The 17521-nt window shown below is 56.2% G+C and overlaps 1 protein-coding gene across 6 annotated transcripts in view; it reads right to left on the reverse strand.

Moving 5' to 3' along the window:
* Nucleotides 1-9496, reverse strand: part of FRMD5 (FERM domain containing 5) — an 85267-nt gene extending 75771 nt beyond the window's left edge. For all 6 annotated transcript variants that reach the window (XM_053272474.1, XM_053272475.1, XM_053272471.1 and 3 more), the window contains exon 1: nt 9244-9496. In XM_053272474.1, the coding sequence (XP_053128449.1) occupies nt 9244-9345 (102 nt within the window). In that variant the 5' untranslated portion in view covers nt 9346-9496. The remainder of the gene's footprint in view (nt 1-9243) is intronic.
* Nucleotides 9497-17521: the final 8025 nt, after the last annotated feature.

Here is a 17521-nt window from a genome sequence, read left to right on the forward strand (position 1 = left end):
GCTCTGGGCGGCAGCAGCGCCGGCCCCTCCGTTCCACTGCATTCGAGCCACCCAAAGAGGCTGCCGGAGAGAGCTGCATCCCGGCACCACCGGCAACCCTACAGAGACTTGCTCTTGAAAAAGGAGAGCCAACAGTCACTTCCCGTGTTGTCAAGCGAGTGTGTGTTCGGAGGGTGGGGTGCTGCAGGCGGGAGCGGGAAAGGGCTCCGACTCTGCCAAGGGGGAGCACACAAAGTCAGGATTCATCACCGCTTCCTGCACTGGGAGAGTCTCCTCCCCACCACTGGCTCTGCTTTGCCAACCTCCTGACCAGCTCCGAGGCAAAAGAGAAACCACCATTCATTTCCTTCCTGGCTTCTGGACCACAGAGGCATCGTCCGTGACGGCGACGGAGGCTTTGGAAAAAGTGGCCCGGCTCTGCGGAATCACCTCTTCCCTCCAGCCTCTGGGAGTGGGAGGGAGAGAAAAGATCACAGGACACTTTCCAGATTACCCACTACAAAAATGCTTCAACTTGGTGGGATCAAATTGAAAACGGTCCCCAGAATCTACAATGGGGAAATTTCCCTACCACGGGAAAATACAGCTACTTTTTTGCAACGGACATACAACGTTCTAGCACTAAATTGCAGCGATAAAATCCGAAACAAGGCATCCAAAATGTGAACGGCACCCTGCTGTCAGCATAGGGACTGCGGTGTCCCAACACAGAAGTACGGAAGCACACTTAGCAGATCCGTTGTGGCTCTGTTGCAGGGGCTAATCTGGAAAGGGCCCTCAGGAGAGTCAAAAAGTTGACCTCATAGATTTGTTTGGACATCTGAAACCAGTTTCAGTTTCAACTGGAACTTCGCCACTCCAGCCGGCCCCGGTTAGAGGCAAGGTTTCTCTTTGCTTAGGGAATCTTTCCTACCACTTACGAACAATTAAAATATGTGCCAATCTCGAATTTGCAATGAGCAATGCCATTATTAGCACCCGAAAACCAGCACTGGGGGCATGGACGGCATTGCCCTCTCCAGGAGGAGAAATGGCTATTCCCATATTGCATCGTTCCCAAAAGAGCCCTTGAACGGACATCCAGGCGTGGCAACGGGCATGCTCGAAGGCGCACTCCGCTTCCGGCTGAGAAGCAGAACCAGCTCGCAGCACATGAAGCCGGCGGGTCTTCCGTCTGCTCAGCAGCCCCTGCCCAGGCCAGCTGCCCAAGCGCCAGAACCAGGAGGAGGCCAGAGCCAGCTTGCAGGCCAGGGAGCGGGGGCGGGGGGGGCCCTTCGAGCCTCCAGGGAGACTGGCCCAGGCGTGCAGGAGTCGTCCAGGGGCAAAGGGCCCAAGCCAGGAGCAGCCAGTCCAGGGCGGACGCCGCCTCCTCTCGCGGTCCACAGCCCAGAGGGAGCCTGGCCTGCCCCAGCCTTGCTGGCCCTCCTGAAAACCAGCCTCCCTTGCCGGGGGTGGGAGAGCCAGCCCGAGGACGTGCCTGCCCCAGTTTCCCGGCCTCTGCCTTCCGTGGCCAGCTGGCACAGCCAGCCCCTTGAGAGGTTGGTGGAGTGTCTTGAGACCGGCCTCGCCAGCCTGATTCAAAGTGGCACTCGTCAAAGCATCCCGGTAATCTGTGTGATAGTTTCACTTGGGACATCAGCTAGGCTGGAATAATGTTTGCGTGTCACTCTGTAAACTTCATAATTTGACTGACAGATCATTATCTCCCGGAGGGAAACACAGCCCCAGCCTCCCCGCTCAGGAAAAACACAACAGCTCATCAAACATGCAGGGTCAAGGCGGGCCCAGCGGCGAGCTTCCTCTGCGACAAAACCGCCCTGCCGCCTCCCCAAACGCAACCCCTGCTTTAGCAATGGGAGCAGGCGGGCACCAGAGAGTCACACACCCAGGGTTCGCCGCTCCTCCGCCCTTGCCCCCTGAGATGCCCCGGAAGCCGCGCTCACCAAGGCCTCCTCTGGAGTCCTCTCCCAGGGGTCTGGCTTGACGCAAATACTGTTCGCAGGACAGCAATGGCGAGAAGGAAGACGGCGCTTCCCAGCAGGCTGGTCCTCTGCTGCCAATCAGAGCCCATCCAGGGAGGACGCAAGGAGAGATGTCCCTTGGAATCAGAAAAGGCCAACTCCATGCAAACAGCCAGGACGTTCTCCCTTCCACTCCAAATAAGGTTTTCTTGAGCGGCAAACAAGTTCAGCAATGAGAAGGGGGTTGCTTTTCTCCAGGAGCTCGCGAGGCCTCCTGCAGGGCTCAGCCCATGCAGCTGCACAAGGCGTGGGTTGCGGGGCGGGGCGGGGGGGACACAATCCTGGCCTGGCCAATAGGACCTTCTACAATAAGGCAATGTTGCCCCTGCAAGGCCACAGCTGTCTCAAGGTGCTGTCGCCGGCCAGATCACGCCCTCCTGCTCGGCCTGTGAGGCAAAGTGTCGGGAAAGGGTCCTTCCCAGCGACCTCCTTCGGAAACACTCCGCCACACAAGGCAAGCGCGTCTACCAGTGTGATGTCCAGCATGCACCCGGAGCGAGGTGGGTTCAAAGAATGGACACGGGGGGTGGGGGCCCTCCGCCATGACCAGCAGGCCACGTTGGTCACGAGCCTTGCAGGCAGACGGCCGTTTCTGTGCTGCTTCCGCTCTCTGAGAAGACTTCCACGGGGCTAGGGCAACACACTTGTCAGCCGAGCGAGTCACAGCCATTTACAGCAAACACTACATGTCTAACCACCCCGCAGGTAAGACAAGACATTCTTTTGGCCAGCCATTCCAAGGACTCCCCGATACGACGGCCCAAAGGGGTGCGTGTCAGCAATGCCGCATGCATTCTGTTTTGAAACAAAACCCAGTGCCCAGCGCCCAGTCCTGGACGGAACAGCCCGGTCCTCACACCCCGCTACCAACCCGGGGTATGCCATGCGAAGGTGGCAACGGTGGGGGGCAGCACCTGCCCAAGGCTGGGGAGGGAGCAGAGCGCTGCTGCCCCTGGCCCCGCCATTCCTGGGTGGGCTCCAGTCCACCTCCCCATCGCTTCTCCTTCCGCTGGGCAGCTTGCTTGCAAACCAGGCCATTTGTCCAAATGCATCAGTGTCCATTATTTATTTGGAGCACAGAAGTCTATTTTTCATTTCTTGGGGGGCAGCGCATATCAGCCACGCTATCTTTCCCACCCACCCCCGGGTGCGCCCTCCATTTGTCCAGCTTGCAAGAGCTCCTTCTCATGACCCGGCAGGGCGAGATTGGTGAGCAGTCCTGCCTAGCCGGGATCCACGGAGGACGCCCACAAGAGCCCTTCCTACGTGGCGGCAGCAGTGAAGCCGGACTCCGCTGCCGCTGGGCTCAGCTGGCCCAGCCGCGGGCCGTCATTTATAACAAGCGACAGCTCCGCCACCGCAGTTCTTCAACTGCCTCAGCCCTGCAAGCCTGGCCATTTCAGGAGCCTTTCTGCGATAATTTAATCTCCTATTCGAAGGAGACGGCGACCAACAGAAGCCAAGGGGACAGGCTTGCCTCTTAATGAGGTCACACCATCTCCTTGCTGCATTTTTGGATCTAGGTTTCCTCCAGGGCTGGCCTACTTAGGGCTAAAATAGAATAATGGGGCTACGACCAACCCAAAGGCCATCTAGACCAGCCTCTTGCACCCGAGGCAGAACCCACCAGAGAGAGAGAACCACACACACACACACACACACACACACACACTTTTCTACATGGTATTCTGACAGTACACATGAAGCCATCTGCAAAGATTTGCACCGTGGCTATCAGCTCTAAGGCGGCCTCCCCACATCTTCTCCAGGCCTGACATGAAGGGAAGGTTTGGGAACCTTCTGAAGGTCTGTCAGTCTTGCTGGCCCAGAAACCTTTGCAGCGCCCAAAGCTTCTCAAAGCCAGGATGAGCTCACCTCTACTAAGGTGGAACAGACGTGACCGGCCTGCCTTCCCTCGGGAGCCTCAGAGTCCCACGCCAGGGAAAGCAGGGAAACCTGCTGTGGATCTACTGTGCATTAAAAGAAAATTGTGACTGTAGCTCAGCCCAAACTGTCTCTCACTTCCAAGGCATGGGAGCAAGAAGTGGGCAGGTGTCGTGGCAACCTGGCAAGCTGGAAGAGGTCCAGGTTTTTGCCACCGATCTTTTTTTTTTTTTTTAAGGCACCTCTGAATATCAAGCCCCAAGACCCACAGGATATACTCTTGATAGATTCTGGAGAATACAGGGCCATTAATCTTCCTGGCAGGGTGGTAGCTCTGTGCCTGTGCCTCGGAGAGAGCTCCTGATAGCATGCAGAGGCTGCAGCACCCAAGCAGCATATTTTGCACGCGGTTCTCCAAGCAGACAGGCTCCCCCACAGCCCCAGAAGAGCCTCTTCAGCTTCTCATCCTTCCGTTTAGGAGACCTTATCAGTCTTCTGTGGGCCAAAGGCCAATTTGAGTCTCCGAATAAGAATGCCCCGGGACCAATGAGCCCAAGAGGGCTTGAGAAAGAGGCTCTCAGACCTGGTGCTCAGATGGCGTTGGACTACAGTTCCCATCAGCCCCAGCCGCAACGGCCAAAGGCCACTGTGTGCAGTCCAACATCACCCAGGAACAAGTCTGAGGACCTCTGCCTTAAGGTTCTTCTCTCACGTGCATCACACATTCGGACGGCGAGACAGAAGCGATGGTGCAAAAACCTGCTTGCACACCGCATCTCTCTGCACTGAGCATAGCAGAGACAGCAGGCTAGCTCTCAAGTCAACAAACCAAGCCTGCCCTTTTCACTGTGGGGTTTGGAGAGCGCCACCATCACCACCACCACGTCCCTTTGAGACACACCCGTCTTCCTTGTCACGTATGGAAGACCCCAAGTGAGCTCCCCAAAGGGCAGCTTCAGGCCAGGCACTCTGAACGGCAGGCAGAAGGCCAGACCCAGCTCTCTGAGAGTTCTGGCACTGATGAAACCACAGATGGTGGGGCCCCAGAATGCTCTGCAACTTGGCACGTGTGCCCGGCTGTCAAGAGCACAGCCTATGCTCCGAGGCAGCCACTCTGCGCAGCAAAACTCAACGGCCTTGGAGGACTGTGCTCATGTGTGCCACTGATGCAATACAGACACCAGCATTCACGAGAGGTGCGTGACCGACAGATCGCAAGTGTGTCATAGGAACATGGGGAACTGCCATACACCGAGTCAGACCATGGGTCCATCTCGCTCAGTATTGTCTACACAGACTGGCAGCAGCTTCTCCCAGGTTGCAGGCAAGAGTCTCTCTCAGCCCTGTCTTGGAGATGCTGCCAGGGAGGGAACTTGCAACCTTCTGCAGGCAAGCAGGCAGGTGCTCTTTCCAGAGCGGCCTCATCCCCTAAGGGGGAATATCTCACATGGAGTCTCCCATTCAAATGCACACCAGGGTGGACCCTACTTAGCTAAGGGGACAAGTCATGCTTGCTACCACCAGCTGGGGGTGGGGAGCATGCCCATATCAGTGGCACTCACCAACCTGAGCAAGTGGGCATTCAAAGGCATTAATCATCAAGGCAAAAAAATAATGAGTGAGGGGCAAACTCCCCCCCACCCCTGAGTCGATTCGGAATATCAGACTGAGAACATGCCCAAACAGGCTGGGAAAACCGCTCTTTCTCCAAGCCCATTTCTGAACCCGGAGATCCCGTCACATTCCCAAATGTGTAACTGGAACTCATGATGGGGTTTTCAAACCTTTCTTCCCACCATCACTTGCAACATGACGTCACTGCCCGTAGGAAGAGTCCCACCACAAAAGCGGCGGTGTGAAAACAAGGTGACTGAGGGTGGGGTGGCGGGGGGGGGGGGACAGATCTGGTGCCAGGGTCCGACACTCACCCCAAGATCTGCAACAGACCTCTTGTTCTTCCCAGATTTCTCCAAGACTTCTTAAAGCAACCTAAGCCCGCGAAGGTGAACTCCGTAGCTTCATTATGGATCATGCTAACAGTCACGTGTGCAGATTGCAGAACCTACTGCACGGAGCTGCCTGCATCTGCCACTGTGGATGGATGTGGGAAGTCTGAGCAGTGGGGGGAGGAGGGTAGCAATTTGGGCCGTGCAAAGGGACAGAGCCCGGGTTTGGCGTTCTGGGTCGAGGCCACTGGCACCAACCACCACCGGCACAGACCCGACACGACTGCAGCCGACCCAGCTTCACGGGATGCAGCTGCACAGATTGCTCCTTGCAGTTGCGGGCAGAGGGGCCGGGGCCGATCTGGAGTGTCTGTGGCCCATTCTCCAGTCCTGCTTCACGGGCACTATGAAAATGCATCGGCAGATCCACATCCTTCCCTCCATTTGAACAGCTGTCCTACCCCAGTCCCATTTTGGGACTAAGCAGATTTCCAAACATCACCTAACAGGGAACAAAACCTGAATGACCTGAAAAAAGGAGTGCACCCATGGGGAGCCTCCAGGCTGGACTCCCGCAATGCGCTCTGCGTGGGGCTGCCTTTCCGCATAGCTCAGAGACTTCTGTTAGTCCAAACTGCAGCAGCCAGATTGGTCCCTGGGGTATCCCGGAGAGACCACCTGATGCCTGGTCTCAAACAGTTGCATTGGCTCCCAATGTGTTCCCGGGCAAAGTACAAAGTGCTGGTTATCACCTTTAAAGCCCTCAATGACTTAGGTCTGTCCCACCGCTTATTAAAATCATCAGGAGCGAGGGGTTGAATCTCATTAAGATTCATCTGGGGGCGACCTGGGACCACACCTTCTCAGGCATCACCCCTAGGTTGAGAAACACGCTCCGCATGGATATGAAAGGATTAAGGTCCTTGAAGGCCTTCAGGAGAGCCTTAAAGACCAATCTTTTTAGCCTGGCTTTTAACGCTACCTAATTTTAATTCTAATTTTAACCTGGTTTAATTTTTTAATTATTATTTTAATTGTTTTATTATGTGTTTTTGGTTTTAATGTAAAATGCCCTGAGCCACTTTAGGAAGGGAGGTATATAAATTGAAGTAAGTAAATAAATAAATAAATAAAACATGCGGTCACTGCCTCCCAGATCTCCCTGCCTCCGATGCAGCAAGACTACAAACGTCAGCTCAGCCATCGAAAAAAATTCCCCATTTCAACCACCCAGGGATCCGCTTAACTAGTCCTCTGACACTGGATGGATGTGTGCATTCCAATGACATCTTCCAACACTGAAGGTTATTATTCCTTGTTTAATGAAAACACTACTTGAAATATTGCACAGAACAGGCACACTCACACCTCCCTGCGTTTCTGTTTGTAAGGGGCAAATGTGGAGCATGCATAGGATTGCTTGCAAAACAAGATCTGTGACCCCCCCCCCCAGGAAGGAAGGAGACATTTCTGCTGATTTTCCGAGGGAATGACCTTCAGAATGGGCTCTCCGGTTGCTGGCAGGCAGCGATTTCTCTCCATGGTGAAGCAGGGCGCATTCCCGCTAGGTAGCCTTCCATTTCTCACAGGCTCGCAATCCTTTTGAGCAGGAAAATAACAGCACATCATCTCACAGACTTACATCTACAGTCACCCCAGTGGTGAGGGGGACACAGGCCACTTATTCCTACCCTCCTCAAACACGTCCCTTGTTGTGTGGCACCCTGCAAACCAAAGGGTCTGATCACACTCGGGACACAACAGCATGGGACGGCGGGGGGGGGGGGACACACACATCTTCATACACCGTCAGGCCCCACTTCACCACCTTCCCAGGCCAGCCCAAATCGGAACCTCCTCCTTTGTGTGCCCACCCTTGGCGGCTCCGTCTGCATTGCCATTCCCATCACGGACCGCGGGGGGAAACGATCCCTCCCAAATCAAGCCCACACAAGATCAATCAGGGCAGGAGTTCAGCAGCACAGGGCAGTTCATCCTCGGAAGGGGGCCGTGGGGAGGAGGGAAGCAAAGGCGCCACAGCACATCTCTCCTGCGCCGCACAGCCAGCGCAAGCGTCTGGCAATGGCCTGCTCTGGCTACAAGCGCGACTCGCACGGCCTGGAACGCCTTTTCCAGACATCGCCGTGTCGCGCGCCCCTTCGTGCACTATCAAGAGCCACACTATGATGGCCTCCGCGCAATCCTGAGATTCACCCACAGCGCGAGAAACGCCGACTCGGAGCATGCGGTGCCGCCAGGGAAGCCCAGCACGGAGGCGGCACCGTCAGCAGAGAACTCGAGACGGGAGGGAGGGAGGGAGGGAGGGACGCCACAGCCCGCGCCAGACCTGGCCGGAAACAAGTTCCGAAGAGAAGGGAGGCGGAGGCCACTTGGGCTCCCCCGTGAAGAAAAAGGCCTTCCGTCTTTTCGAAACTGCACCCGGAGGACCCCCGCTGTGAGCTGCTGGCAGCCGCGGGTTTCGAAATGCAGCAAGACGGAGGCCTTGGGCAGAGCCCGACGGGCAACAGGCTTGAAAGGGGTCACTTGGGGGGAATTCATGCCTGCCCCACACAGCGAAACAGAGTCCGGCAAACCTGGAGGGCTCCGTCCGAGGCCGGCCAGGCGCAAGTGCAAAGGAGGGGCTCGAGAAATCCTCCACCGGCATTCATCCACCCACCGCGACCTGCGACCTTGGGCCACTCGCTGGGTGGTCTTACGCAAAGCACCAGGTCACCCTTCCCAAACACCGGGGCAGCTGCTTCCCCGCCCCCCCCCCCAGCCCCGTCTCCCAGCCAGGGCTGTGTTGATTCCACACTGGTGCTGGCATCACCGCGCAAGCACAAAAGCCACAAGCGGCCAGTCCACATTCCCACCGAAGGTGTTTCTAGTCCTCAGCACTTGGGGGAAGTCTCGGCTGCTCCGGCCAAAGCAGACCAACCCAAAGGGGTGCCCAGGAGCCGGGGAGGAAACAGCCCTCGCTGTGGCTTAAATGTCGAAAGGGGAGGGAAAGAGGCGGAGGAGGCACACCCAGCTGGCCACCCGCCGCCCAGCCATCCCTCTGGCCCCGGCGGGGGCGGCCTTCCTTCCCCTGGGGACCTCTCCTCTCCCCGCAGCCCGGCGCCTTGGGAGGAGGCGAGCCTGCAGAGCCCCGCGCGGGACAGCGGAGCCCAGGCCCGCCCGCCGCCCCAAGTCTCAGCACCGCCGCGGCCGGCTCCCCCCCGGCGAGGGCGCCCCAGGCTGCGGGGCTCCGCGCAGAGGCGCCGCCAGCCCAGGACCCAGCCGCCTCCTCGCCCGGTCCCCCCGGGGGCGGGGCAGGGCAGGTGGGCTCCCCCGGGCTGCTGCTGCCGCTGCTCCGCCCCGCCCCGCCCCGCCGCCGAGCGCAGCGCACGCACCTGGATGGTGCAGGAATACTCGCTGTCGTCGAGCAGGCGGACCGTGCAGCTGTACTCGCGCTCCAGGCTCCTGCTGCTGCCGCTCATCAGCCGGCTCAGCATCTTCGCCGCCCGCCCGGCCGCCAGCAGCAGCGGCGGGCGGCGGCGGCGGAGGAGGAGGAGGCAGCGGCGGCGGCGCGGGCTCCTGCGGCGGCTCCCCCGGCTGGGGCTCCGTGCACTGCCGCCGCCTCCGCTGCCCCGTGCCCTGCTGCTGCCGCTGCCGCCGCCGCCGCCGCCGCTTCACATGGCGAGCCGCCGCCGGGACCGTCGCACAAAGCCCGAGCGCCGCGAGCAGCCAGCCAGCCAGCCAGCGCGCAGCGGCCCCCTCTGCGCCCCCGCCGCCGCCGCGCCAGCCCAGGCCAATCCCCGCCCGGCGCCGCCTCTGACGGACGGGCCCACCAGCCAATGCGCCTTCGCGCCTCCTCTCGTGGCGGCGCGGAGCGGGGGGGGGGAGGCAGCCCTCCGCCGCTCAGCAGCCCCAGGAGGGCCGCCGCCGCCGCCGCCGCTGCAGGTGCCAAGCGGCCGACATGCTCGCCGGCGCGCATTGCCCGCAGTCGTTGCAGCAGTCGCGCCGCCGCAGGACGAGGGAGCCCTCGCCATTGCCGGCCCGGGCGGCGGCGGCAGCAGCAGCAGTAGCAGCCCCCAACAACAGCATCCCACCCCAGCGGCTGCCCCCGAAGCAGCAGCAGCAGCAGCAGCCCCCAACAACGGCTCACTGCTAGGCTAGCACAGCCCTGCCGGAGCCGGCGGCGGCGGCAGCAACAGTTTGGCGCAAAGGCGGCTCTCCGGCGTTGTCCCGCCGCTTGCGGAGGCACCACCGAGCAGAGCCCCCCAGGGCGGGCGGCAGGCAGGCTCGCTGTCCCGGCAGCGCTGCTGCTGCTCAGGAGCCTCCCGGGGCTGCTGCAGGACGGAGCCGCAAGCGGTCCACCAGGCGGCCAGGGCGGCGCGGCGCAAGGGAGCCCCCGTGGTGGCTGGCCGCCGCAGGCAGGGGGTCAGGCCAGGGCCAGCCGAGCAGCAGGTGGCAGTGCTGGCCGAGGACGGGGCGCCTCCGCGCAGCTTTGGATCCGGAGAGGTCATCGGCCATAGCGCAGCCGCCAGGTGGGGGAGAGATCTCGGGTGCTTTGGGCTCAGCGGGGGCCGCTCTTGGCCTTCTGTGCCAAAAAAGGTGTGCAGTATCATGGGCAGGAGGAGGGAAGCCAGGGAGGCATCCCAGCTGCAGCCGCCGCCGCTCTCGGAGAGCTCTCCCCCTTGGCTCACATAGGAAGCTGCTTTTGCCTGCTGCATTAGACCCCTGGCGGTCCATCTAGCTCAGCATGGTCCACAGTATAGACGGGCTGACTCGCCACTGACTGGCAGCAGCTCTCTCCAGGATTCCAGGTTGCGAGTCTTGTCTCAGCCCTACCTGGAGATGCTGCCAAGGAGGGATGGAACCTGGGACCATCAAGCAGAAGCTCGACCACTGAGCTATGGCCTCATCCCCTAAGGGGAACCTCATGTAGTCACCCGTCCATATGCAAACCAAGGTGGACCCTGTTTAGCAAAGGGCACCATTCATGCCTGCTGCTACCACAAGACCAGCTCTCCTCCCCGCACCCTTTCTGGATCTAATTGTGAACCTGCCCCCTTAGCAGCTGCCAGAAAGGTCCTCTGTGGTTCTCCTTGTACCCAGCCCAGAGGGCGTGGGCCGTGGCTGGTGGGGGAGACCCTCCGTTGTCCCGTCCAGACCTCAGTTGATCCTAGGTCAGTTCCAGGCATCCACCCCTTGGAGATGGGATAAACGGAAGAGCTCCCTCCACTTCTCTGTCTCTCACAGGCCTCCTCCTGTTCTGTAACAGTCACAGGGCAGGGAGAGTTTTCAGCAGCCCCCCACCCCCCGCCGGCCAAGCATTTTGTGCTCTATATGGGGCAGCAGAGGGGCAGGTGGCATAAGAGGTTCAACCCTTGCTGGAGCCTGTTCCTAACAAGGAGGCAGGCTCTCTCTGCCATCCACAGTGTGGCAATAGCACAGCTTTTGACAAGCGCTGGGTTTAATTTGGATTTAATCTAAACCACTCGTGGCATTTCTTGCTTTGAACTCTGCCCGATTCTTCCGGTGTCTGATTTTGATATGCCAGCTGGTGTGGATGTCCTTCCAGCACACGCACCCTGCGGCCCGTTTGCAGAGCGGCAGGCACTTTCCCCTCTGTGGTTTTGGTGCCACCGTTTTTGTCACAGGGGCTCTCAACCTTGGGTCTTCCGATGCTGTTGAGCTACAACTCCCATCCTCCTCCAAGGCCATGGCTGCTGGAGGTGATGGGAACTGTAGTCGGACACAACTTGCAAACCCCTGTTAGGTCAGGTCAAGAAGACTGCCCTGCGGAGCGCAACCGTTGGGGGGGGTGATGGTGGGACACAGACTTCCTTTTAACCCACTAGAAGGCAGATCAGCTAGAAAATGGCTGCTCTGCCTGGCATCCTCTCAGGAACACGGAGGTCTTTCATGGCACATCAGTGGTGCCGGTTGGGGATGTGCACAGACGGTTTGGCGGTCCTTTTCCGTACTGCCGAACCATTTCGGAAGTCCAGCTTTCAGACCAGTTCAGCAGGAGGGGTTGCCTTTAAGGAGCAGAGAGGGTGTCCCCCCCACCCCCCCACACACTGCACCCAACAGAGAGCCTGAGAGAGAGGTTCCTTCCCAAGCTGGTTCCTAGGTTTCTTGCACGCATGCCCACACACTTGCCCCATTCGTTGGAGGGGGTGGGGCGGGTCTTACTGGATTCCCCCAAGAAGCTCACTGATCAATGCCCCATCCAGAACACTCCCAGAGATAGCGGGGACCATCTCCTAACTATCCCCTCCCATCAAGAGCCATTGACTGACCTTTCCAGGCAATTGACCGGTCATCTGCCTAACAAAGGAAGTCCCTCCTTGCCCACAACCAGAGAGCTCCCTGGCAGCTGGGAGAAAGAGGGGAGCCTTTGGGAGCCATTCGCGGCTAGCAAGCACCCCAGTAGCGTTTGGAGCATGTGCCCATTCTTTCACGGTAAGTTTCTTGGGGCAATCCTGAAAACAACCCTGAAAGCTGTGCGAGTGTTACTCTCCCTGTTGCAGCTGAGGCTGAGTAGGAGCAGCAGCCGGAGACCAGCAAAGGAGTTCACAGCCATTTTTCTGCCAGGACACACAACACTAGCTGAGCTCTCCAGACAGAGGGAGGGATCCGGGCTCGGCCCCCTCTCGCTCAGCAAGTGCTTTCCCAAAGACTGGCAGGGCACCCTTGCAGCAGCGCTTGGGCTGCCATGACGTGATGAAGGCAGGAGTTTCCTCCCAGCCGGGCCCAGGGCCCTTTCCAAGAGAGCAGCCTTCTCCATCCCCACTCACTCCCTGCAAAGCCGCTTCCAAGAGCAAAACGCCTCCTCATTCTTTGCATTCTCTCATGTGTTTAATGTGGAACCTGGACGGCCAAGCACAAAGATGAAAGCTGTACGATGGAAGAATGGGACGGGGGAGTTTCGCATCAAACACTCATGAACCTCGCTTTTGGAAGCAGGCTGCTGAGCAGGCAACCAGGACATGTTCTAGATGGAAGCCCCACGTGATGTGGCCCTTTTGCTAAGCTCAGGCAGTTGAGGCGGGAAAGAGAGGCAGCGAGCCTGTGGCTTGGCGTGCTTGCCTCCAGAACAAGGTCCGTGCTCATCGGGGCCTGGAAGATGGGTCCAGCAAGCTTCCCTGCGTCAGGGAGAGAAGAACTCTGCCTCAGAGGCCTCCGTCTTGGCTCACAGACTCAGACGTCTGGGGCATCCCATTGAGGCAAGAGGCGGAGAACTGTCCTCCTCCTGAGGAAGCCATTGGTTTCCTCAGCATCCCTGCACACAGCCTCCTCTCTGAAGAAAGGGGACCCTTTGCTAGCTCATACAGTCATGTTTCAGCCTGGAGTCAAAATCAGCTTTAACTCCAGCTTCAGGGGAAATCAAGAGCTTTTTTCCTGATGTCTGTTGGAATGGAATGGGTAGGTGTGTGCAAGAATTCGTTTCCTTTTTCCTTTTTCATTGGTTTCAGGTTGTTTTTAAAGTTTCCCTGTCCACTTCCAATCAAAGAAAGTGTGTGTCTTACACTTGGACTCGTGGTTAATAATTGTAAAACCTGTTTTAATACCTATTTTAGTCTATTGTTTTTATTGTTATGTATTTTAATTTGTAACTTTTAAATAGTTTAAATTTTGTACACCGCCTAGAGATGTACATATCAGGCAGTATAGAAATATAGTAAATAAATAAATAATACAGAGCTGTGTACCTGAGGAGGGCTGGCTGCCACACCCGTCCCACCCAGATGGCAGCTGGCACACCCTCACTCCCTGCTCCTCTTGCCTCGTGTCTGCACACGGCCGTTCCTCGGGAGCCTGGCTGGACACTCCTCTTTCTTACCCAGCTTTTGGCTGTGAGGACCAGCATGAAGCCTTAAGGGCCACCATGCGAAGGCCAGACTCAAGAAGGAGCCCAGCCTTGAGTCTGCTGGTGTATTTGCAGCATCTCCCTCGGCCACGTGAGCCAGCTGCTGCAGAACTTGGGAGACGGAGCGACGGGAACACCAAAGTGTGTCAGGCAAGATTCAGAGAGGAATGAGATGACAAAAGCAAGGCGGCTGGATCTTGCTGACCAGCAGAATAATAATAAACCTTTCGTCAAGCAGACCTGAATCTGCATTGTTCCAGGATGTCAAACGGCCTCCGCTAATGGCTTGGGATGGAAGGCCCAGCTAGCCATATTGTGAAGAAGGTGGAGGCCAACCCAGAACAAGGGGTTTCTTGCCACCCATCGTCGCAACAGGGGATTTGAACACCCACCCATCTGAAGAGTCATCTGCACTGCAGCTCAGGCAGAATGAGTCTCCCCGTGGGAAATGCAGGCTGAACCATGAACAGAAGCCTTCAGGGAATGTTGGAGGCCATCGTCTCTCCACTGGACACCTCAGAGAGCCCCTAAAGACAAAGAGTGTTGTGGCAACGGACACATTCTTTTTAACATACGCTTGGGTGGCCTGGAGCCTGCCTCATCCAATGCAGCTAGCCAGTCCACAGAAGGTGGTGTTGGAATGAATATGCTCGTGGCTGCCACATCACTCTGGGATGCCTCGGCTGCAGCAACGACACAACCACTTCGCATGGGAGAAGTGTAGACCCACAGTGCCTGGTGAGGATAGCACATCATGACCAGGAATTGGTGGCAACTTGGCAAGTGCAAATCAGTGGCTGGCCAGGAAGACTGGCACTCATCAAGTTTGGCAGGAGAGAGAGAAAGTGGATTGGATGATGTGGAACGTGGGCTCACAGAGCAGGAAATCAGGCATAGGTATTTCTGTTTAGTTTTTTAGACCGTTATCCTGCCTGTCCCCAACCAATTCAAACCAGCAAATGAGATAAAAGATTTAAAACAGAAATAATCACAAAACAGTCGGCAGCAAGATACAAAAACGGCATTAGAACTTCAGGCTTCGGGAGGAACAGACAGAAGTAAAACCTAACCCATGGACAGCAGAAGCATCAGGATAGACTAGAGAAAGCCTGATGGAACAAAAAGGATTCCAGTTGCTCTTGCAAAATCAATAGGGAAGGAGCCAAATGAATTTCAAGTGGAAGGGAGTTCCAATTATTTGGACAAGCACATGGAGTATATTAGTATATTGGTTTTCTACTTTGCATGCTGAAAGGGCACCCAATCAAATAATACATACATTTAAAATTAACATAAGGGACTCTTGTACCCAGTTTAGCATTTGCTGTGACGTGGTTTGGTAATCATGGAATTGAAAGGAGGACGAGACCAACTGAAGGGCAGGAATTTCAATTCAAGCTGAAGGTTGTGGCACTCTTGCCCAGACAGCCCAGCGGCCCACAGGCGGACCCACCAAGGCCTTTTCCCAAGCAGCAAAACAACCTGCATGGTTTCCTCCTCTTCCTCCTCTTCCAGACAACCAGCCCGTTCTCAGCAGCAGCAACCTCAGGAGGATTCGCCAGCCACTCGGTTGCTATTTCCCAGAGGATGCACCTGATGGGAAACAAGGTGCAGAAAGGAGGAAGACCGCGGCAGGCAAGGGCTTCTGTTTCAACACAGATCCTGTCCAGGAATCTCTGGCCACAGAGCTGAAAAGAAAGCCCTGTGCTGCCGAGAAGGATCAGGACGTGCGGCCCCTGAAGTTAGGACCGTCAAGAAGCCCTGGCAGCTGGGAGCTGAAGCCATTTGGGCCTTGGACTGCCTGTGCTTCAGGCAAACATCTGGAGCTGGGAATGTGTGGATAAGAGCCTTGTCCCATGTTTGTGCCTCTCCACCCTTAAGAGGTAGCCACAGCAGGTGTCGCGTGAGAGGCGGGTGCTGAGGAGGCCGGCTGGTTCTTTGGCCCTCGACCAGCCCCACCATAGCCAAGACAGCCAGAGGGGCTGCTGACACCAGCAAGGGAGGCCGACAGATCCATCAAGCTCCTGTGACTGCCTTCAAGCCAGAGTGACCCTCCAGAGTGGGATCAGGCATCTTATCTGAAGAAGACCGCCCCCACTCAAGTCAAAGAGGTCTTCATGGAAAGAAGTGTGCAGCCTGCCTTGGAGACCTCTGTGGTGGAAAGGTGGGACAGAGCTCCGGCCAATCAGTGGATTAGTGTCAGAGTGTGCTGCAGCTGCCATTAGGATGGTGAAGGTCAAGTAGAGTGTGCCATCGAGTCGGTGTCGACTCCTGGTGCCCACAGAGTCCAGTGGTTGTCTTGGGTAGAATACAGGAGGGGTTGACCATTGCCTCCTCCCGCGCAGTATGAGATGATCCCTTTCAGCATCTTCCTATATCACTGCTGCCCGATAGAGCACCTGCAGGGATTCGAACTGGCAACATTCTGCTTGTTAGTCAAGCATTGAGCAGCTGAAGAAGGTGGAAGCCAAAACATCTTGCCCATTATAGTTATATCATGAGCTACTGTTTTATATAGGTTTTTACACTTTTTAAATAGATATTTTATTTGTATATTTACTTTTGTACTTTTAATGTGTAGTTTAATTGTGCATTGTTTTAATTATATTATAAACTGCTTTGGGATTATTTTTATGAAACGTGGTATAGAAATTGGACAATCAATCAATAGTTCTGTTTTGTTCCTCAACAATAAATTTCTACTATTCTTTTTGTTTAACAAACATCATTCCCGGATCCAGATAATACTTGTATTGAGCTCTGTTTGCAGCTTTAAAGATCACACGTGTGTGTGTGTGTGTGTGTACACAGACACACAAACACACACACACACAGACCATTTTAAAGCTTTTTGACTATCAAACGATGCCAACTTGCTACAGTATGTTCAGCAGTTTGATGCTTTTCAAATAGGGGACAGTGGCAGATTACACGTGGGATTTTATTGGCTTCTACACTGAAAATTAATCACAGATGGCACTGTGATAAACTTTTCAGGTCTAATTAGTAGTCCAGGGCATCTTACTTCTATCAAGTGGCAAGCATGATTTTCCAGCTCCAAGAAGAATCTTTTTAAAAATCAAACCAAACCCCACTTGTTCACTGGTGCTCTATTGGGCAGCAGCAATATAGGAAGGTGCTGAAAGGCATCATCTCATACCTTGCGGGAGGAGGCACTGGGCAACCCCTCCTGTATTCTACCAAAGACAACCACAGGGCTCTGTGGTCACCAGGAGCTGAAACTGACTTGACGGCACACTTTACAGTCTGTGCAGAGACAATAAAAGACAGATATACATAGATAGAGATAATCTCTTATTAAACCCCAGGAGTGGACCCTTTTCTTTACGTCGCTCACCTTCCCCACCCACCGCACGGCAGCAGAGAGGTAGCTTTAAATCTGCCCCGTAGGCTGTGCAGTGAGAAAGGAAGAAGCAAACCTTCTCATGGGCCTCCTTATGCTCCAGTGTGCTCTGGCTGAATCCCCTAATCCTCAGTGAGCATTACCCCTAATTGCTGGTTTTTAACTTAACCTAACACTTATGCCTTAATTGATGGACATTGTTTGCAGCGGAATTATTGCTGTTCAGTAAAGATGTAAAGTCATGCTTCAGTGCTGCTGCAATTGAATCATGTCTGTTCAGGCAGCAGGCAGGCCACAGTGGCCAGCGCCACCTTGTGCTCAGATGCCGGCAGGATGCGGCAGCATCTTTTTCCAAACGCAGGCTGTGAACTCTACAGGTGGCTTTTCTGGTATGTCTCTAATTGCCTTGGGGGGCCCCCCAGAGGCAAGTCATATGACTGAGTCC

The sequence above is a fragment of the Hemicordylus capensis genome, chromosome 10 (genome assembly GCF_027244095.1).
Source record: "Hemicordylus capensis ecotype Gifberg chromosome 10, rHemCap1.1.pri, whole genome shotgun sequence".
In the NCBI taxonomy this organism is placed as follows: Eukaryota; Metazoa; Chordata; class Lepidosauria; order Squamata; family Cordylidae; genus Hemicordylus; species Hemicordylus capensis.